The sequence below is a fragment of the Aulonocara sp. 'chitande type north' Nkhata Bay genome, linkage group LG12 (genome assembly GCF_057382095.1).
Source record: "Aulonocara sp. 'chitande type north' Nkhata Bay isolate Kocher_YH1m ecotype deep benthic linkage group LG12, A_spYH_male_GT1.1, whole genome shotgun sequence".
Taxonomy (NCBI): Eukaryota; Metazoa; Chordata; class Actinopteri; order Cichliformes; family Cichlidae; genus Aulonocara; species Aulonocara sp. 'chitande type north' Nkhata Bay.
Genome location: NC_141355.1, coordinates 1,115,331 through 1,137,338, shown reverse-complemented (window position 1 = coordinate 1,137,338; position 22,008 = coordinate 1,115,331). Strand labels below are relative to the sequence as shown.

Genomic DNA, 22,008 nt, shown 5'->3' with positions numbered 1-22,008 from the left:
ATCTCCAGGCAAAGATGGTTTATCAGTGGAATTTTATTTACATTTCTCGGATATCATTGTTGATCCTTTATTAGAATTATTTAAGGAATGCCGTGATAGAAAAGAAATGTCCCCAAGCATGAAACAGGGTATTATAACTTTAATTCCTAAACCTGATAAAGATCTTCTATAGAAAATTGGAGGCGTATCACACTTTTGAACATAGATTTTAAGATCATCTCATTGGTCTATGCCAAAAGATTAAAAAAAAAAATCTTGATGAGATCATAGCTGAAACGCAAACCGGATTTATGACCAACCGCCATATCAGTTCAAACATAAGGCTTATTTTTGACCTATTACACTACCCTGACAATATAAATAATGGTTCCCTTATTGTGTTTCTTGATTTTTATAAAGCTTTCGATACGGTAGAACATTATTTCTTATTTAAAGCACTGAAAACTTTTGGTTTTGGTCCACACTTTGTGTCAACTATCAAAATGTTTTATAAAAATATTGACAGTTGTGTTATACTATATCCAAATACTACTAAGATTTCCAGTCATGAGATCTGTTCGCCAGGGTTGCCCAATTTCACCCTTTTTATTTTTGATTGTGGCTGAACTACTTTCATTACACATTTTGAATAGCCCAGTAATTAGGTTTATCTGTTATGGGTAAAGAAATCAGACTGACTCAACTAGCAGATGACACTGTTTTATTCTTAAAAAACAAAGATCAGATTGAAAAGGCTATTTCATTAATAGACAAATTCTCAACTGCCTCTGGATTAAAAATAAGTCTAAATGTGAAATTTTATTTTTGTACCAATCAAAAGTCAAATCTTTATACGATATTCCTGTCAAAAACTGTGTTAGATACCTTGGTATTCATGTCTGTAAGAATGACACGGAGCGTCAACAACTCAATTTCTCTCCCAGGATGGAAAAAACTAAAACTATGTTGAACTGATGGCTCCAAAGAGACCTATCAATTTTTGGTAGAATCCTTTTGACTGGAGGTGTTTCCAGATTTGTGTATCCAGCCCTTTCCGTTAATGTGTATGATTCCATGTGTAAAAATATTTTGTTAACTTTGTATGGAAGAATAAGCACCATCATCTGAAAAATCATTGCTTTGTGGAACTAAAAATAAAGGTGGTTTTGGCCTTCTGGACTTCATGGACCTGAACTATACATTTAAGGTGAAATGGCTAAAAGAATGCTTAAAATCTCCTGGATCATTATGGCATTTCATGCCACATAACATTTTTAGGAATGTTGGAGGTCTACAGTTCTTATTGTCTTGTAATTACAGTATATCAAAGTTACCAGTTAAAAACAGCTTGGAAACGATGTTGTTCACATAACTTTTCTCCACATAGATCTATTATCTGGAATAATGAATGTATCACTAAAAGGAACAAATCACTTTATTTGCAGAATTGGATTGATAAAAAGATAATCTATTTAAAAGACTTATTTGACGTTGAAGGCCAACTACTTAGTTATAATGACTTTATTACTGAAAAAAACATTCCCTATCAAATTTAAAGATTTTAGTTCAGTAATAAAGTCCGTTCCTAGTGGACTGATTGACTTAATGAAAGGCTACAAAAAACAGAACACACCACATGCATCCGTTAACACTCTTTATATAAATGGTATTGATCTCTTAAGCAAGAAATGCACCAATAAACATATTAGAGAATGTTTGTATAATGCGAAGAAAATAACTCCAAGAAGGAAGTTTTTTTGGAATGCTATTTTTGAAAATATCAACTGGGATAAGGCAAGGCTTATTCCTTTTAGATTTTGTATCACAAACAAAATAAGAGAATTACATTTACAACAGGAAAATACTACATAACATTTTAAAACATAACATATACACAACATTTTTTTTGTGCTCAGTTGCAGTATCCAGATGAAATTCATAATCATGCCACACGATTCTCAACCAACCACAATTTAGTAATTCCTCGTGTTAAAAGTAACTTTTTGAAAAACTCTGTTATATTCAGAGCATCGTTTCAGTGGAATAAGTTGCCTGAGGCAATAAGAGAATTGGCTTCAATTCATAATTTTAAAAATCACCTAAAAGCCTATTTAGGCAGTTTTTAATGTATTTGTAAAAATTGTAGAGGGTAATATCACTTGTAATGGAAATTGTGTATTTTGTTTGAGTGTTTTGTTTTGGTTTTCTGCTTTTATATAATTTTTAATATTCACATGTTTACATTTCAGTATTGTAAAACTTTACTGTAGATCTAATTGTTGTAACATTTTATTTGGAGATATTTGATGGCTTGGGCCCCAGGAAGACTAGCAACCACTGTTGTGGAAGCTAATGGGGTTCCTTATAAATAAACAAATAAACAAACAACATTTCAAGATTCTGTGACACTGATAGAAAATTTACCTTTTGTAAAACTAAACCTGAAAATGTAACTCATTTGTTTAATTTCAAAACTCAACCCATTTGTTTTTGATTGAAATGGAATATTACTTAAACTCTCTTAAATCAACTTCAAATAAATTGATTGAAATTCATTCCGAAATGTTCAACAAATGAGCTGTCACAGATACAATTTTCAAGTACAAAGCTATTATGAAGTCTGTCACGTCCCTCTTTTTTCCCTGTATTTATTTATTTACCCTTCTTATTTTCAGTGTACTGCTTATTGTTGCGCTGATTTGTCCTGTATCTCGACTGTACAAACTGAACTGGAATGACTGACTGTTCACGTTACAGTTTCAAATAAAGTTTTGAAAAAAAAATTCAAGGTTAAAAAAAGTTGTTTCCAGTTTGATCACGTGATGAACAAAGGCTGAAAGTGAAAGCAGGCGAGGGTCGGGTCTGCGCCGAGTCCACAGACAGCTGCAATGTCCGCGATCAGCAGAGCAGAGGTAGGTGCTTCTGTTCTCATGTACAGCTAAGGAAGCACAACAACGTTTTTACGGCGGTCCGGTTTGCGCAGTGTAGCCTGCACCGTATCTGCGCAGTTGCTCTGGCAGCACGTAGGGTTAGAGTGCGCTGCTTTCTCTTCTTTAGTTCATCGCAAAAGCAGCTTATACAAAACAGCGTTAACAGAGTTAACTGCGATACGGCGCTCACACCGCTGTTTAATACGACTTCCGGTGTTCTGACAAAACACCCTACCTATCAAGCTGTGAATCTCTGATTAATACGAGCACATTTCTGCTCTGAGCTCTTCCACTCGTGCTACGGTACTTTGGCTGTATCCCAGTTCAGGGTCTGCAGCCTTAAAGGCCGCATTTTAAGGCCGATTACGTCACAGCGACGCGACGAAGGTTGCTCGAAATGCGGCCGTCAAATGCGTCCTACATTTCCCTGAATTTAAGGAGACTTCGGCTGAATCCCCATTCAGGGTCTGCAGCCTTAAAGTATGCAGCCTCAACGGTCCTCAAGGGCCGCGTACTCAAAGACCGCTAAGGCCGGAAGTGTGAGGCTTGTGAAGTGGGACGGTCTAGCCTCCGTCGCGCTGCCCAGGTTGCCTAGCAACCATGATAGCTGGAAACCTGTGGTTGACAGAAAAGAAGGAGAAAATGTTTTGTTCGTTTGTTTGTTTGTTTCTACATGAGCTTTGTGTGATTTAATAAGTATCTGAGGCTGAGACCACAGGACTGTAAAACATGATTGTTGGGCATCATATCTGTACTGAACAAAGATTAGCTAGTAAATAACAATTAGTTAATGTTGTTCATGAGACTAAAGTCAGTGTAAATGTGATATGGCCAATATTATAGTTATTATACTAATCATTATTAGTTATTACAGCAGTGAGTTTGAACTCTCAAATCAAATCATTTCTATTGTACCTGCACATCACATGTGTAGGTACACTGGTGCAGCACATGTGAGTGAACTCTGTGTCAAACACTGAGCTTCAGTAAAGATTCGAGTTGCAGCTATTTATGTCCTATCACCTTAAATCTTCACTCAAAGACACTCAAGTATTTTTGACAGTGTATATACAGATGTATTATATATAAGAGACAAATGTTGTTCCTTCAGTATGTTGTCATTACTAAATTTGGCTCAATGTTTACATATATGTGTAAAAAGCAAATGTACGAGCTGTGATAACTGTTTCTGATAGAATGAAGAGTAGACTGATATATGAAATATTCCTTTATTGGGTGAGAAAATCAGACCATGTCATAACTGCTGTAAGTCACACAGAATAGATATCAGAGCCTTAAACAGGCTGACTTCTGCTAAATGGGTCAAACTGGGCAGAAAGTCTACAAACACATAACATCCTTGTGCCGTGATATTCAGGACTGCAAACCGAGCAGCATCACTGACTTTCAGCTTGTTGTGTTTGTGGATATATGACTGACTTTAATTATCCACAAAATCATCACATTGGCCATCACAATGGTACAATACTGAACATGATGTTCTTTTTGATGGCACTATTCTTCATAACATGAATCATAATCATCATCATCATTAATGATAATACTTAGAGATCTTCCTGACCCTAACGCAGTGGAATATTCCTCTTGTTTGTTATGTAGAATAGAATAAAGTAGAGTAGATTAGAATAGAATAGAATAGAATAGAATGCCTTTATTGTCACTATACAGTTGTACAATGAGATACAGAGCATCTCCTACTCAGTGCAAACATGGGGGCGGGGTGCACAGTTCTGCAGCAGTATTAAAAATATATATAAAATGTACAAATATACAATCCGGTGTAAAAAAAAAAAAAGTAAATATGTAAATAAATAATGTTTGTATATACAGTTCAGGTTGTTGCACATAGAATTTAGTATTGCACATTCATACTATCATTATATCTCTCGGCTGGCCTGGGAACGCCTTGGTATTCCCCCGGATAAGCTGGAGGAGGTGGCTGGGGAGAGGGAGGTCTGGGCCTCTTTGCTTAGGCTGCTGCCCCCGCGACCCGGCCCCGGACAAAGCGGATGAAGATGGATGGATGGATGGATGGATGGATGGATGGATGGATGGACATTCATAGAGGAGAATGGGGGGTGGGACTGTGTTATCAGTGCATGTGTGGGTTAAGGGTGGTTATGGTTATTCCTGTTGTCCTATATGTCGTGCACAGCTGGTGTGGAGCACCAAGAATTTTGTGACAATAACAGGCTATTCTATTCTATTGTGTTTCTATTTGTTTGTCTAACGTGGCAGCTCTGGTATGGACACAGTTCTTGACTCAATATTCTGAGCTTTATTATAATGTAGTGCATTTTAATGGCATTGATGATCAAATAACTAAAGCTGTCCTGTCTCGTTGCAGTTTTTCACAGACATCATTCTCAGCATTGATGAAACTCCTTTTAAAGATAAGGGAACATTAAAGAACATTGTTGAAAGCAGGAAGGATTGTTACTCCTATGAGAAGAAGGGTTCCTGTTACAGAGTGAAAGGAACCTTTGAACAGCTGCACAAACTTGTAAGAAGATGCCAAAGAGCGACCGATCATCACAGTACTGCTACACATGGACGGACAGGTCAGCACAGTCATCACGCTTCCACTCGTGTCAAATCTGTGGAAGTGTCTCGGGTTGTTATGGACTACATTAATAAAAAATGTGACGAAAAACTTGGAAAAATTCTTGGAAACTGTTCACTGGTCCCTGTACCACAGTCTGACATCACTGCACAGATTACTTTCAGACCACAGAGCGACTCGTTCCGCCAAGCTGCCTTTGTCAGGCAGAGGTTCATCACATTTTACCAGAGAGTTGCGTCTGACCTGCACATCATATCTGTCCCTGGGGATCTACACGAGCAGAACAAGCTGCAGAGAAAATTCCCAACTCTCATCTTTGAACCAAGCAACAATAAACTAACAGTCATGGGACCTTTTCCACACATAGCTGAATTTAAGGAGTTTCTTTGGAAAAATCGTTCAACCAAGCGTCTGGTCAGCAAAACTCCAACAGACAGTCTGAGCAACAGAATCTCAGCGTCTTCATCGGCACACAAAGATCCTGATGATGAATCCTGCCCCATCTGTATGGAAACAATAGTCAGAAATAAGAAAAAGACACTGCGGTGCAAGCACTCTTTCTGCAGCGACTGTCTGGAGAAAGCTTTTGTATACAAGCCAGTCTGTCCCACCTGTGGGGAGTTATATGGCACTCTAAAGGGGACACAGCCTGATGGAGGCACTATGGAGGTCACCAAAAACACTTCACCTTTGCCTGGTTATGAGAAGTATGGAACAATAGTCATCCACTATTATATTCCACGTGGCATTCAAAAGGTAAGAGTGCAGATACAAGGTCATTTTCTCTGTGATCTGCTTCCTGGTTTCAGGCAGACATGTTTGACCCGGTCAGACTCATAATTATTAAACACAGAAATAAGACTAAGGCATAGGCTAAAACTTAACTTTTAGTGTGTGTGTGTTTTTGTTACCCTTTCATGACCCCAGTCTGCAGCATCTAGGTTTCACATCATCATCATCATGTTCCATCTGCTCACCTCACTACCACAAAACTCTGGGCTGCACTTCCACCAGAGCACCACACCACTTCTCCTTTAAATCACATGTCAACATCCATCTGTTCAGAACTGCATACCCGCCATTATAACTTGGTCCTAGTCTCTTGGTACCTTGATTAGTTTTAGAGTTGTGACTCTGTTTACTTTATTTAATCGTCTGTTTTTATTTTGCTGTACTAATGTCAGGTGACCTTGAAATCGTCTCACGGAGCAATCTGAATCTAAAACAAGATACCTGCTAGATAGATAGCCTGAGTCTAGCTCCTGTCACCACCTGGTCCTGGTGACCCTTCTACTACTCTTATCAGTACCTGCACCAGATTTGATCCTGTGTGACTCTTGCAGTGGGCGTGTTTGTCCAATTGCATGACCCTCTTGGTTGTGTTGTTGTGTTGTAGTGAGCAGTCAGTCATGTAGCTTTCCATTGCCCTAGTTCACGTGTCAGTGAATTATGGCTTTGGCTAGTTCACTGACAAAATGTAACTTGTTGTATTTAATTTTATTTATATAGAACCAAATCGCTACAAGAATCACCTGGAGGTGCTTTATATTGTACTGTAAAGAAAACCCTACAGCAGGCATGTCTGCTGCCATGAGCATCAGGCAGCATTGGTCACAGCGTCGGCCCCGTCTGATCCTGCAGGGGTGACAAACTCTGCAGCTTTTGAAGTTGTGTTGTTGACACCTCAGATACTGGTCTTATCGAGGTGTTATCACCTCGTCTGTGCGGCAAAGCTTGATTTATTGCCACTGTTATACGGTCAGTGTTGGGTGTAATGTGTCACAAAGTTCATGTTACTGGAATCACATTACATTTTTCAGTAAAACAGTGGTCTGTACTAAATTCAGTAATTACACGGTGAAAGATCAAAATCCAACACGGACTCGTGTCAACGTGAACTCTTTGATCAGAGCAGGACCCAGTGTGCTCCTGATGTCACCAGCCTGGAGACCTGGGAGGGCTGTGTTAGGAAGGGCGCGCAATATTAAATATTTGTCACATCAAACAAAAACTCAAAGAGGTGTTTTGGAGGTCGTACTCCTGTGTCCTAGCTGAGTGTACATGAAGCACACGGGTGGGTTCATTCGTGTGAGACTCACAACTTCTGTCTTGTGTGCATAATTTTAAGAATTTCTCAGCACATATAAGCTTTACTTTTATAAAGAGTAATAAAGAAAGCAGCTGCAAACTACAGCTACCTGAGAGCCAAATCCACATTGAGTCTAGGCAAGTTAGATAAAGCAGAGAAACCTTTTCTGTCTGTCTGCAGGAGGAGCATCCCAGCCCAGGTCAACCATATGAAGGAGCATCCCGGACCGCCTACCTTCCAGACTCCCCGGAGGGCAGGATGGTGCTGGGCCTGCTGAGGCGAGCCTTCGATCAGAGACTCATTTTCACCATCGGACGCTCCACTACCAGTGGCAGAAACAATACAGTCACATGGAACGATATCCACCACAAAACCTCAACACATGGAGGACCGACTCAGTAAGGACAATGGCAACACTGCAGCTCATTGATCGATCATTTTGGATTGATTGTACCCTCAGTCTCTTCTATATTTAACCCTTGTGTGGTGTTCGTATTTTTGTTACTCAGCCAGTGTTCATGGGTCTGGTGGACCCGCTAGAGTTTTGGCTTTCCAATTAACACTATCAAACAATTTTATGTTAAATTACTCAACAGATGTTTACTTCATCCCAATTACAAGACATATGAACAGCAAACATGGTTAATTTTTTCCCTTTACCTTTGTTAGATCACATTTATGAATTAATGTGCTTCTCGTTTTTCTTTTATATAAAATGTTATAAATAAATCAGTTATAATCAAGTGGAGTGAGTGGAAAGACACAACACATTTACACGTGAAAAAATAATTAATTGTTAAATTTTTCTTTTGAAAAAAACTGAACACGGGTCTCACAGACCCGAACACCATACAAGGGTTAAGGGGCGTCCACACAGGAAGCATCGCTAGTGAACATTTCAAGCACCGGTTGCAGAGATCACACTTTATTTACCACATCGGTGGTTCTTTTGTTCACTGTTGCTTGAAGTCGCTTACTTTCATGTCCATGCTGCGGTCTCTGGACGGCACCTGCGGTGTGGACGTCCCCTTACAAATGTACTGATGAGTGCATGTCAGCAGGTTTTTGCCTCCGAACAGTTCTTCCCTTGCAAAGAGAACTAGCGTGTATCGATTCCTTTATTTTACATCAGTCTGTGTTAATGTCTCAGGCTCATTATTAGTTTTCATCACAGGTGAAACTGGCTGTAGTTCAGTTTGGTTTGTTAGTGCTAGTTTACCAGGTGCTTTCTATGTCATTTAAGTTAGACACCTTACATATTAGCCCACCTTACAGCCAGACAGCCTTATGAACAACATGCTGGACGTTTCAGACACCAGCAGAACCAGGCAGCCATCTGCTGCTGGGTGGTGAGAGGATAGAGGCGAGCGTACCACAATCAAGGACAAGAGTAGACAGCAGTTAATGACGTGCAACAGTAAGAATATAAGGCAGCACTTATTTTCCTGTGACTGTGTTACAGCTACGGATACCCCGACCCCGAGTATCTCAGCCGAGTTCGAGATGAGCTGAAGGTCAAAGGAATTGAGTAAGTTTAAGGTTTGTGTCTGCACAAAGAACACTTACGATTCCTTTTCTACGTTTTGTCCCTGTTTCATGATTCGACGTTTTGAACATAAACTGTATTTAATAGAACCTGTAATGTTGGAAGCAGCTAATATCTGCAAAAGAAGTAACAGTAGTAACACAAAAGGTCAAACACAGTTATGTCCCATTTCAAAAAAAGTCACAAACAGTGCATACGAGTGGATGTAAGGAGCTATGACGTGTGTTTCTGTTCACTTTGTCACAGGTAAAAGACGCAGCCGTCCCAGACTGACCGCTGCTCATCACCAGCTGAAGGCACACGAAGCGTTTCCTCTCGCTGTGCTTTCATGAGTCGTGATTTTTGACAAGAAGCCAGTTTAAGTTGATTCTCCATTAACTCCCCCCCCATTAAATATCAGCTACGTTGTATAAATGCACTTTGGTAACACTAACCAGAGGTCTTAATAAGGAGGATGGCTAACATCCCCAGGGTCACTCAGTTGTGTTGTTGGACCTGCAGTGACTACGTTGTTTCACTCAGTGTCGACTAACAAACATGCAAAGTGCTGGGATGATGCTGATTTTTGTGTTGTTCTTTCATTATATGTATTTAGATGTTTGTACACTGATTAGGAGGCATGTTTGTGACTGTCCAGAACTCCAATTTCCTTTTTTTCAAATTATAAGCCACATGAAGCTAAATGAAGGTAATGTTGATTTCCTCTTCTGAGCACAGGCAGCCACAGCATGGCTCCTCCAGGACTGGTGGTGCTATTCTCCAGGCTGATTGGTCAGTGAGCTGTGATTGTATACCTGTTCAATCACACCTGTAACCTTGAACAGAACCTCCTCTTAAGCAGTTTAGAGTCGATGTACGAGGTGAGAAGTGAATCATCACTAAACAAACTAAAGTAACATTCAGCCCACATCACACTTTGAGCTAAAACGTTGCTCTCCAGAGCGTCCGTGAGTGTACAAAGTGTGTGACGTTTAACACACACAGAAAGAGCAAATAGTGCTTGTATGAATGAGTGTGAAGCGCTTTGAAAGAACTGTTCCATTTACTATTCAGGTTTGTGGTGACAGAGTGCTGAATGCAGGGTAGTGTATCAGTGTGTCGACCCACCGACAGGGTGACACAGCTCACTCTACCTGGTGTTTACGTTCAAACCTAAACGTCCCTGTAAGACTTCACTAGTGTTTGGTGAAGCTGTGTTTATCAGTACGCTACAGCAGGCTGCACCACACATCTGTGCCCAGCTGTGTCATCCATCATTTGGTGGACTTTGTATAAAAGTTGCATTTATTCTGACTGAATTCACTGTGTTGCAAACAAATAACAACAAAAACCATGAGTGGGTGTGTCTGTGACTTCTGTTCAATCATTTTCATTGGAATTGAAGCTGGCCTGACAGATTAGTGCTACACAGGCACAGAGTTTGGTTTAAACATCGAAGTCACACGTTATGATCTGGCTGTTCTTGGATCTGTTTTCAGGACAGTACACAGACTGGAGGTCCCTTTATTTAGAGAGCACACATCACTTTGCTGCAACATGTCATGCCTTATGCACAAGCCTCCTGATGTCTCTTCTCTTGTTAGATATGGAAAAGAAGAAGGCCATCCTAATTAAGCAACATCCTTCATCACGTTCATGGGGAAAAGGCTTTGTACATTTTGACAGTGAACCATAAACTTATGCCTAATTCAAACACATCAATAGGAGAATGTGAGGTTCGATTCTTCTGACAGCCTGACGTGTACCCAGCTATCCAACAGACGGATCAATCTGAGGAGTTCAGCTAAAACGTAGAGACAACGGCTACATCGGCTCCACTGAGAACCACAGTGGGCAAAGATGTAAACACAGAGCTTCTGATTTACATACTGTAGGTTACACTTTACTGATTAACCCTCTGACTTCACAATGGGATTAGTCGACCAAGTTAAAATAACCTCAGAACTCCTGGGCACATCTTGAGTGGGTTCACTGAGATCACAGACCCACACTCTTTCCACTGATAGTGGTACGGTTCATACTCATTTAAACTGAAAACTGCTTCCAAGAAGAAATAATGGCATTAAAGATACACATCGATGAACATGATGCAATCAGTTTGTGCAGTTCTTAAGGCCTTTTGTTTTTGGTGTGCCGTGGTTGTTACTGGTGAAGGAACCTGCTTACGTTTCAGATGACGTTCTCGATTAGACGGAGTGTCCAGGTTCCCAGACTGAGCTTGTGTGGTGCAGACAGTACATCGCATCAGAGTAACGTAAACAGTCAGTTTGGGACTTTGCTGTGTTTGGAGGTTCCTGGAGTTTCCCTGTACTGGAGAAGAGGTGGATTATGAGTCATCAGACGGAGCTCGTTTCACTCAGTGAACACTTTTATTTTATGCACCCAAGACCAGGCAGCGTGAGCACATTCTGGAGGAGGAGCCTGCATTCAGCACCATGTCTCACTGAAATGTGTCATTGTAGTTGGGAACGTACCAACTGTAGCTGTCACTGATGCTGAGTTTGTTCTCTATCAAAGTGGAACATTTGATCCTTAGTAAACAGAGTAAAAAGGCGCTGTCCCACCACCTGCTGCTTTAACCCTGGCGTGCTAACATTAGCCGGTGTGTGTCTGTGAAGGTCATCAGCTCTTTCCAAACTCCTTATAGGGCTGATATTAGTCCTGCACCAAAATCTGTTTTCATTGCAAATAATTCAGAACTGTTTTTGTTCAACTACTTTTGAGAACATTTCTCCTTTGATCAGCACAGAAACGACAGAAGCTCAAATCCAAAGCACCTTCTGCAGGAGCGTACCCAGGTCCACGATCGGCCGTGTTAATCCCACAGGAACTCCTCCACGAACAGCGAGACCGCTCACAGCTGTATAGCTCTAGTCTTTACCAACCACACATACACACAGGACTTTATTCTGTACACTTCATGCACATCTCCATGACCACCTTAGAATGACCATTTACCCAAGCATGCATGTCTTGACTGTGGGAGGACTAGCTGGAGCAAACCCATGCAGCACAGGGAGAGCATGCAAAGTCCACACAAAAGGCCTCAGCCAACCACGAGACACCACAGCGCTAACGACGACACGGGCGCGCCGCCCCAGGCCGACAGCACTTAGCTGCTTTTATGGTGTCTGATGTTGTTCTGCGTTGAACTGGAAACTGCCACAGCCTGATGGGAAATGACTTTTGGCTTCTCAACACTTGATGCCAGCGTTTTTGCAAACCAGAGAGGAACTTGGTTTATTATCATCATGGGTTCTCAAAGTTGTTCAAAATTGGAGCTGAAATTGCACTTCTCTAGTCAAAAGCCTGGTCCAAGTGTGAGCGAGCTATACATCAAGTTTTACTTCTTCATTCCCAACATGTAAACGACCATACAAACCAGTGACGTTACAGAGCTACAGACTGGTGTCAAATGAAAACAAAACCCTGTGGGTTAGTAAGAACATGGAGCCAGGATAGCTTCAGTGCTACAGCATCGTCCGTCACTGGGTGCGTTGATGATGCAAGGCTCGCTCCATCATGTACGGGTCCGTGCTCGTGCCTCAACGGTGGCCACACTGGTATTGTAGGAGAGGTTTCATCATCACGATCAAATTTATACCAGTTTTCAGTGACTCACTTCTAACTATGCCAGCAGCACAACAGAGCCAAACCAAACAGGAGTTAGTGTCCCAACAACTGAGCAAACATCTGGAACTCAATCTGATGGTGGCCCACAGTCACAGAGTGGACCAGTACAGATGTTACTCCCAATAAATTAGACTCCAGCTCATCTAACCTTTTACTTTCCTGCTGCTGTGCACATGTACATCATTGTTGATAACCTGTGACATCTGTACCACACTCTTAAAAAAAGAAAAACAGGATATGAATCAGTGATTTCAGGCCTACCCATACCATCAGCAAGCACTTCATGTGACGTGGCATTTAACCACAGCTAGTTTTTATGAAAGTGAACACATAACTGATGCAGGGTAGAGACAGGGTCATGGAGCATCATCAAAGAGAATCATCAGGAAGGAAAAGAAACAGAAAGAGGAAACAGGGCAGCCCATGCCACAAAATCCAGGCGTCTGGTACCAGAAGTCACTAAAGTCAAAATGTCAGGGTCAGGAGTAATTTTCACCCCCACTGTCACGTCAACGCCACTGCCTGCTGTTCCCTCATTTAGTGAAAGCAGCCACCACAGCCCATAGCAGCTCGTTGGTGTTGGCCTTCATGCTCTCCCCTTCTGGCTCCAGTTCCAGCAGCTGCCGCACTCTCTTCATGGCGAGGTCATACTGATCATCTAACAAGGGGGCAAAGGCATTTTCCAGAACATCAGAGGAATGGGCTAAGAAGATGAGAGCCAGGAGCCGCTTGTCCATTCGATGAGGATCATTCACCCACTTGTCCAGCACAGCCTCCTGCACCTTCTTAATGAGGCGCTGTTTGATGTTGTTGTTGGTCAGGGGATGTGTCGTCATGTCAAACAGCAAAAAGTTCTGCTTCTCCGTAGTCAGGACACCTTTTTCCACCAAGTTTTTGGCCAGCCGTTCACGGACGTTCCTCAGCTGGTAATGAAGCTTCAACGGGTTCCACGTCTCTCCTACAAGGAGCCAACAGAACAGAGAGCGTTAGTGCCGTCACACGCCAGCATAACCAGCTCAGCTACGCCTACACCACAGACAACAGGAAAACCGCATCAGCGCCAGTACAGCAAAGGCCTCAATGAACCTTTAGCTCAATAAACTGTAGACAGTTTGGTGTGATTGGAGATGCCGGTTCTTTAAAGTTGTCGGTGGACTGGTTGTTACAACAACATGCCTGTCAACCTATTCAGGAAGACTGTTATTTACCTGCTTCACAGTGCACACATCACAGCACTCACACTCTAACTACACTTTACCTGCAGACACAGTGTTTTGCTAAGAGTCACTTGGAAACACAGTGAGGAAGCACACAGTGCAGTGGGAGAGCCCACAGCAGCAGGACAGCTGAACTCACCGCTGAGCAGCTCGATCCAGCTCTGCACAGTCTCTGGTGGCTGAGTGTCTTTGATGTGCTTGAGAGCTTCGTCCAGGAGCACATCACCTGTAGGAGCATCTGACTTGCAAATCACCTGCAAATGCATCCAGAATCAGAGCAGGCAGAGCGTGGAAATGTTCTTAACCCTGAAAGAATCCTGAAGTTAATCCAGGCTTTGCTGAACCATGAAAAAGTCCTTACCAACAAAGTGGGAGCAGATTATTATAGTAAAGACTGACACGACGTGAAACAGCACCGAGTGAACTAACCCATATGGAAAAGAAATAGTAAAAACATATGATTTACTCATGAAAGTGGCCACTTTCTCATTACTTTCATATAATTTTTTTTAGGAAGTATACAAAACATACAAGTTTCATTATATAATTTTTCAAGGGATCTTATATCTGTTTTCTACGGAAGCGTAGAGCTGCCACCCAGGCAAAAGAAAAATACAAGTGTATCACGTTATAACGTGAAAGGTTTATTGTTCTAACAAGATACTTTTCCTGTTTGTACAATATAATATTTATATTGTACGAACGTGATATTATGTTGTACAAACAGGAAAAGTATCTTGTTAGAACAATAAACCTTTCACGTTATAACGTGATACACTTGTATTTTTCTTTTGCCTGGGTGGCAGCTCTACGCTTCCGTAGTTTTCACTCTTGTATGCTTTTCATACAAGTTTCATACAAGACCGAACAAACTTTATAAGATTTATAAATATCTTTTCCATATGGGAAAATACAAACAACTAGGCATGTGTGGGACTAGTCATCGTCGCTGCTGTCACTAGTCAGTACCAGACTTACTAGTCAGTTAATCTGTTAAAATTTTATTCTCAATTATGATAAATGGTTGTGTCCTAAGCAGCCACCAGATGGAGCATCGTTGTTGAGAAACACATCAAATCTCAGCTTGATGTTTTGTTATCAAAAATTAACATCAAAATAAAATAAAACGATGCTCAGTTTTAGTATTTGCTAGTTTGGTGAAACCTTTTATTAGCGCATTATTAGTAAAACTTTAAGTTGTGGTTTATTGTAATACCTAGGGCTGTGCCATATGACCAAAATGTTATATCCCGAAATAGGACATTCATCGTCCCGACAACCACATATATCACAAAACGCTTACATTTTCTGTCAGTTCGGTGAATCTCGGGCAGCTCGACCTGTGTGAAGTGTTTCAGCCGGGCGCCGTGTAGCTGGAGTCGAGTGTTTTGACCGATGCATGAAACTGTAACAGCCGCATTTGCTTTGTATTCATTACACGGCGTGCTGCGGGGAAAAGCCTGTTCTAATGTTTGAGTCGAAGGTTTATGTTTTAGCACCTGACGGCTCTTTCACTTCTCATCCGTAAACACTCTGCGTACTCTTTCACGTGATTCAGTTTATTTTGAAAAATCTCAACAGGATCTTCAGCTTTACCGTAAAAGGTTTATGTGGAAAACAAACAAGTGGACGTCAGAGCTGTCACTACCCGATCCGTACCGGAAACCTGATCGGTACTACGCATGTGTGAAAGGTGTCTCCTCCCGGCTGAAGCATTTTACGCTAGTTACGGGTCAGAGTATCTGTTAAGAATAATAAGTATCTCTTAAATTGTTTGCAGTAATGAAACATTTCAATGTAATGTAGACAAAAACGAAAAATAAAACGATAGTTACAGATCAGGACTCCCCGATCCGTACCGCGCATGTGCAGATTTTTCTTCTTCTTCTCTTCGTTTAATGGCAGTTTACTCCCCAGTGTACAAGGATACCGCCACCTGCTGACCGAGCGAATGAACCCTATTGTAAAATGAACTAGCGTCATTACAAACGCGTGTTAAATTTGATTTAGTGATAGTAGAGTGCGTTTATGCTCGTCTGTGTAGAGAGGATTGATGGAACAGCGATGATTATGTCCGCTATCACTGTCAATTGTCAGTAAACACTTAATCGGGCTGCTGAATCTTCACGTGTCATATTACTAAGTCAGTATTAGTAAGTCTGTAATTAGGCGCCATTCTTCTTATTTTACAGCGCTGTTGTTTAATCGGGGGACGAGAAAAGCATGAATTTGTTTGTAAACGGATTATCCATAGTTTAAATGTCCCGGCAGTCGAAAAGGAGGCAGAGCTGTTGAGAAATGCTAGGAGCTAACTGGGCGCTAACCGTGTCACTCTTAACTGTCGCAATGTTGGCAAAGAGAGGAAGTGACGTAAGATTTGCATATGCGTGGTACGGATCGGGTAGCGACAGTAGCCACGTGCTTCCCTCGGGTCCTCAATTGTTGTGACACGTGTTCGAAATGCAGAGAGGTGCGCTCGATTTGCCACACGGAGCAGCGCGAGAGTAAAGCATGAGGGAGGGGCTAATAATCAGTCATTTTTAATGATCGTTGAAAGCCCAGATCGTAATCGAGATTAAAATTCGATTAATTGAGCAGCCCTAACCGTAAATACAAAAAAGTTGCACAAAATTATTTCCAACTAGGGCTGGGCGATTTATCGAGTTTTTTTTAAAATATCGATATATTTTCATACGAGATATAAGATGTGACAATATCGTTTATATCGATATAGTCTATGTTACGTTATAATTATACTTGTGGAGCCGCAGGTTTGCCTCTCTTTCGTCCACTTTTGTCTCTACGCAAGGTTACTCGGCCTCGCCTCTCCTTCACTGAACACAACTCCGCCTCCCCCATAGCTTCACCTACAGGCAATGACAAGATGAAAGCGGAAAATCTCCGTTAGCGAGTTACCGTGCGTGGGGCTGGGCGGCGTCAACGTGTTAGCGAGCTAACCGCGCTAACGAGCTAACTGCGCTAACGACATGCAGCCCGGAGGGGCTGCACGGCCTAAAATCCTTTCATTTTCTCAAAAATCGACAGCGCGCCTTATGTATGAATTCTGGTTGTGCTTACTGACCGCGAACCGATTTTATGTGGTACACAGCGCTCAGCAATCTGTCAAAAAATGTTTTAATATGACTTTGCTAAGCTACGGAGCTGCACCGCTTGATGGATTGTCGGAGGATTACGGCTACCGAGGAGGAGCCTCGCGGAGTGATACGTGCTGTGCTTCAACGTAATATTACCGTACTGTGTGTGTATAAGGACCACAAATGGCTCCTGTTCAGAGACGTGGTGCAGCTGTGAAATCTGTCTCTTTGTTATTACGCTCAGCGTCTATTAGTTTACATTTTGACTGCACAATTGTGAGCTTTTTGTTATGCACAAAAACAACATTGTTTTCTTTTATTTATGGACCATGATTATTTAATAAATGCTGATAATTTATTTTTGAGTAATTTCTTCATGTACATCTACGCTGTATGTAAATAAAAGTGCCCGTGTGACATCTGGGACACAGTGTGACTAAGAACTCTCTTTTTGTTCTTAACTTATGGCTTTAAAAAAATTAATAAATAAATAAATCGAGATATATATCTTATATCGCCATCCAGCTAAAAAAATATCGAGATATGAATTTTGGGTCATATCGCCCAGCCCTATTTCCAACCACAGGAAATTTATTTTGAGTGTCTTCATAGTTTTGTTTTTGAAATACACCAATTTTTATATACTGCAGGAAAACCAAAAATAAATATTATCATGCAAATTTGCAAAGAAAATGGCATATGCATCAAAATAAACTATTTCCAGCAGTGCAATCTGAGTCCTAAGCATCCCAGAAACGACACAGAAAGTCATAAAGTCAAACATAACTTTTAAAAACACCAGTATAGGCTCATGAGGCCCTGAAGGTAAAAAAACGACATTTCCGCGAAAAATGACGTCACTTCCGGTTCCGGGCAGGTGATGGCGGACATGTGATAGTTCGCGCTGACGTCTATTCCAATGTAGGAAGTGCTATGAACAGCTGATCGGATCGGCAAAGCGTGTTTCTGGAATATTATGTTTTTGTTCCTGCAAGTGTTTTTTATGAAATTTTTGCAAAGCTTTATGTGGAAGGAAACCGTGACCGAGGACAAGCTGATGGCATAAGATGTCAGTACAACTCCTCCGGTTTCTTATGAAAAAAATTATTGCGCTAGCTTGCGTGGTTGCAGTTCTACTGGGATTAAAAATAGTTACGCAAAACGGAGCGTGCTGCTCTGACCGGCTTTAAAGGGTTAAAAAGACTAATAACTAATAAAAACTAAACATTTTGAATGAATCCAAACTGAACTGAAATGAAACTGAATTAAAAACAAAGAACATCTTCAATGCAATAAAAACTGATTAGAAGATACAAAACTGTAACAACATGAGATTTTAGGTGTGTGCTTGGACATGAACAGCTGATATTACACGTCTGTTAAAGATGATTGTTCCTGTGCAGGCCTTCACTACACGCCGTGACACCATGACACTAATACACCAGCAGGGTGACGATGTCTAAACGGGAAACAGCTTGTGTACACAGTGAAAGCTTAAACATAACCGTGTCGTACCTTCCTGGCCAGCAGACCTTTCCTCCTCATGCCACAGGCCTCCAGCTGAAGGCGTCCTCGCAGGGCCAGCTCGATCAGCATGCACCCTCGCAGCCCTGATGAAATGCAGTCATTCCAGAATGAGGTGTAGCCCTGTGCAATGGGACACATCGTCACAATCCAGGTTGTCAAAGAGTGCCAGAAGCCGACGAGCTCAGTACCAAATCATTGCAGGTACTTGGGGCGCCTTGAGGCGACTTTTGTTGTGATTTGGCGCTATATAAATAAAACTGAATTGTATGAGTGTGTCACAGGGCTAACACACAGAGACAGACAACCATTCACACTCACATCCACACCTAAGGGCACCAACTAACTCAACCCCACTAACTGCATGTCTTTGGATGGAGGGCGGAGCTGGAGAGCCTGGAGAGAACCCACGCAACCACGGGAGAACATGCAAACTCCCCATAAAGGGAGGTGGGAGAATCGAACTGCATCCTGTTTGTGGTAAATTCAGTTGACTGTACATGATTGGGAAAGGCACACAGCTGTCTACATAAGCTCCCATAGGTAACAGCACAAGTCAGAGCACAAACCCAGCCATCAAGTCCAAGAACGTGTGTAAACCAGGACTGTATCGAGGCACAGATCAGGGGAAGGGTACAAAAAAAGACTTCTGGCACTGAAGGTCCCAGAGTACAGTAACATCATCTATAAACAGGAGTTTGGAAACACTTCTTAGAGCTGGCTAATCTGAGCAGCACATGACAGGCGCTTGCAGTTTGTCACCTGAGGGACTCTCAGACCATGAGAAACAAAAGTCTGATGAAACACAGATTGAACTCTTTGGCCTGAAAGACAAGCGTCATGTCTGGAGGAAACCAGGCGTCCCTCATCACTTCCTTACAGGTGCTGCCCATGGTGGTGGCAGCATCATGCTGTGGAGATGCTTTCTAGCAGCAAGAACTGGAAGACCAATCAGAGTCGAGGGAAAGAGGAACGCAGCGACATACAGAGACGTGATAACGTGCTCCAAAGAGCTCTGGATCTGGAGGGGAGTAAGCTGTGCGCTTACTTTTGCTTTGACGATCAAAAATGTCTTGTTCCTCACCTCCCACAGAGTTACTCACCGATCCTGACAGAACATATATGCATGTGTCCGTACTGACAGCAGTGTAAGCTGAGTGAGCTCTGGGAGACACTTTGACACTTTTGAGGCAGAATATGGACCACAAATGTCATCGTTGTTCACTGTTAGCATCACAGTGGAATCATGTTTTGGCCACCAGGGTTGTGAGTCGGTCACACGACTGAAAACTGAGTAAATGGCTCATTTTAATGTGTGCACCACCCAGGCTAACTTTTATGATCATTATTTAACAGTTGTTGTTGCAGCGGAGCTTTTCTGACCTCTGACATTCCTCCTGAAGTTGTTCAGTGCTGTGAATGTAAACTACTTCAGTCAGTGAGGGAGGGACTGAGTGCTGGTCTGTCTGTCAGCTGGAGGAGGCAAACACAGCACCGTTTGTCTCAATATTGTTGACAATTTCAATTCTAGATGACCTGAATATCAGATTATCAGTTCTGTTAACAACCAATCAGCAGCAACTTGTCATCAAAGCAGAGTCCCACAGCCGTGGCATGGGTGAGAGAGGACCACGCTCTACTTTATCAACATGGATCTGAAGGAATAATGTTTGGTCACCCACTGAAACTCATCCGTCTTCATTTCTCAGCCAAATTTGTGATAAACTGGAGTCTTGTTGTGTACCTGAAACTCTCCATCAGCCATTTGGCTACTGAAGCTGCTGCATTTACTCTCTACAGAAGAAAAAACAGTTGTTTGTGTTGCTGACGTCAAAGTTAAAACGAGCAAACATGGTTTGTAATTTTGTTTAAACTGACACAAGTTTCCTGTTAAATTTGGAGGTTGAATGACTCCGTTTTAGTTGCATTCCTAATGTTATGTGAACGGGACTGAATCCGTACTCGAGGATTTTAGATTTATCGGTGGATTTCACTTTGCTTGCTGTTCGTAGTTCAGTGACAGCAAATCATCGATACATCTAAACACACCTTTCACTGGTACTGTAGCACTTTGTATTAGTTATAATCAAACACTCCTGTAAACAGTTTTTTACTTTGACTCCATTCCGTTTATTCTTCTTACTCATTGTGTTAGCTTGGAGCTACTAACATCAACGCCAGGATCGCCGCACTTATTCTCCGACCATTACTGCTGAACTACTGGAAAATATCATTTCTTCTCATAATCGTGTAGCACCAGACATTAGCTATCTCGCTGCAGACTGAAGACAGCAACTGTTGTTAGCTACAGCTAGCATTGTAGCAAGCAGGGATGCTAACTTACATAGAGCTGTTTGGAGACTACAGCTAACGTTAGCCGAGCGATAACATTTAGCTTATTTGCTACAGCGTTAAGGCGCAGTTTATCTGCCATTACCTCTCGGTCCTTCAGTCCTAACAGCAACACTTCTTCCATCAGTGTAAGACGTGTTTCTTTGGAGTCTCCGGTATCATCATCGTCCTGATCCTCCGCTCGCCGGGGCCCGTGGTCTTCTTGGTCGGACGGTCGGTCTTTCTCAGCGGCGTTACGCGAGGCTTCGGTCCGCCTCTGCACGAGGCCCGAACTCCTCTGAGTCAACGAAGTCATTTCTGCCGGCGAGTGTGCTCAACAACTACGAAAGCAGCAAGTCTGGGACTACGTTCACCCAAGTACTTGTCAACCATAAGTATTTTGCGTATAGGTTAGTACCCTTATCAGGAGGAGTCCTCCTCCCCTTCCCCACCTTCCGCACCAGCGTCTGTCTAATATGGCGCCGAGCGGAGACTGTGGTACCAAACCTGCTGGATGGGTTTGGTACCACAGTCCTGCTGGATACCAAGCGACCCACCTTTAACTTAGTCTGAACGCCACACCAGCTGGCTAAAAGGCTCATGCTTGGACAGACCCACTGGACTCCTCCATATAATAACAAAATCTAAATACATACACAGATTCATGAAAACAAATAAGTACATTAAAAATACACTTGTTCCCAAGTGGAACCACAAGATAAACATGATTAAAGAACCAAATTAGTTATTCTGGACCTGTTCCTCTCGTGCTCTGTGTCCATTAATCATCTTAACTAACAGGGAAGGAATGAGTGCTTGTACTGGTCGTGCTGACATAGAAAAGCTGTGTACCGTTGCCCGAACTTTAATAAAACATACTCAGAATGCAGAGCATGCAGATCTGTTATAATGCCGTCTGCCTGTGTGAGGATGGTCTGCTAGTAATTCTTGAGAGTTTCACAACATATTGATTTGGCTGGGAGCTAGTACAGTCATGAGTGTAAAGGTGCTAAACGCCGTGTCAGAGAAGACAGAGTTCATCTTCACCTGCTGTGGCCCGTCTGACATGAAAGAGCGATA

The 22,008-nt window shown here is 42.1% G+C and overlaps 2 protein-coding genes across 3 annotated transcripts; one reads left to right on the top strand and one right to left on the bottom strand.

Moving 5' to 3' along the window:
- The first annotated feature begins 2,720 nt into the window (after positions 1–2,720).
- LOC147316615 (E3 ubiquitin-protein ligase DTX3L) lies at positions 2,721–14,581 on the top strand. Of its 2 annotated transcripts, none has more exons than XM_086313124.1 (5): positions 2,721–2,891; positions 5,278–6,249; positions 7,763–7,980; positions 9,045–9,110; positions 9,375–14,581. In XM_086313124.1, exons 1-5 carry the CDS (start codon positions 2,868–2,870, stop codon positions 9,376–9,378), a joined length of 1,284 nt encoding a protein of 427 aa, XP_086169250.1. In that variant the 5' UTR covers positions 2,721–2,867; the 3' UTR covers positions 9,379–14,581. The 2 variants fall into 2 exon arrangements, with proteins under 2 accessions (XP_086169250.1, XP_086169249.1); XM_086313123.1 differs by having other exon boundaries at positions 2,722–2,891; positions 9,045–9,121.
- On the bottom strand, positions 4,130–21,452 carry golph3a (golgi phosphoprotein 3a). Its single transcript, XM_086313125.1, has 4 exons — positions 21,035–21,452; positions 18,589–18,720; positions 14,118–14,232; positions 4,130–13,719 (listed from the first exon to the last, which is right to left on the bottom strand). Exons 1-4 carry the CDS (start codon positions 21,242–21,244, stop codon positions 13,295–13,297), a joined length of 882 nt encoding a protein of 293 aa, XP_086169251.1. The 5' UTR covers positions 21,245–21,452; the 3' UTR covers positions 4,130–13,294.
- Positions 21,453–22,008: the final 556 nt, after the last annotated feature.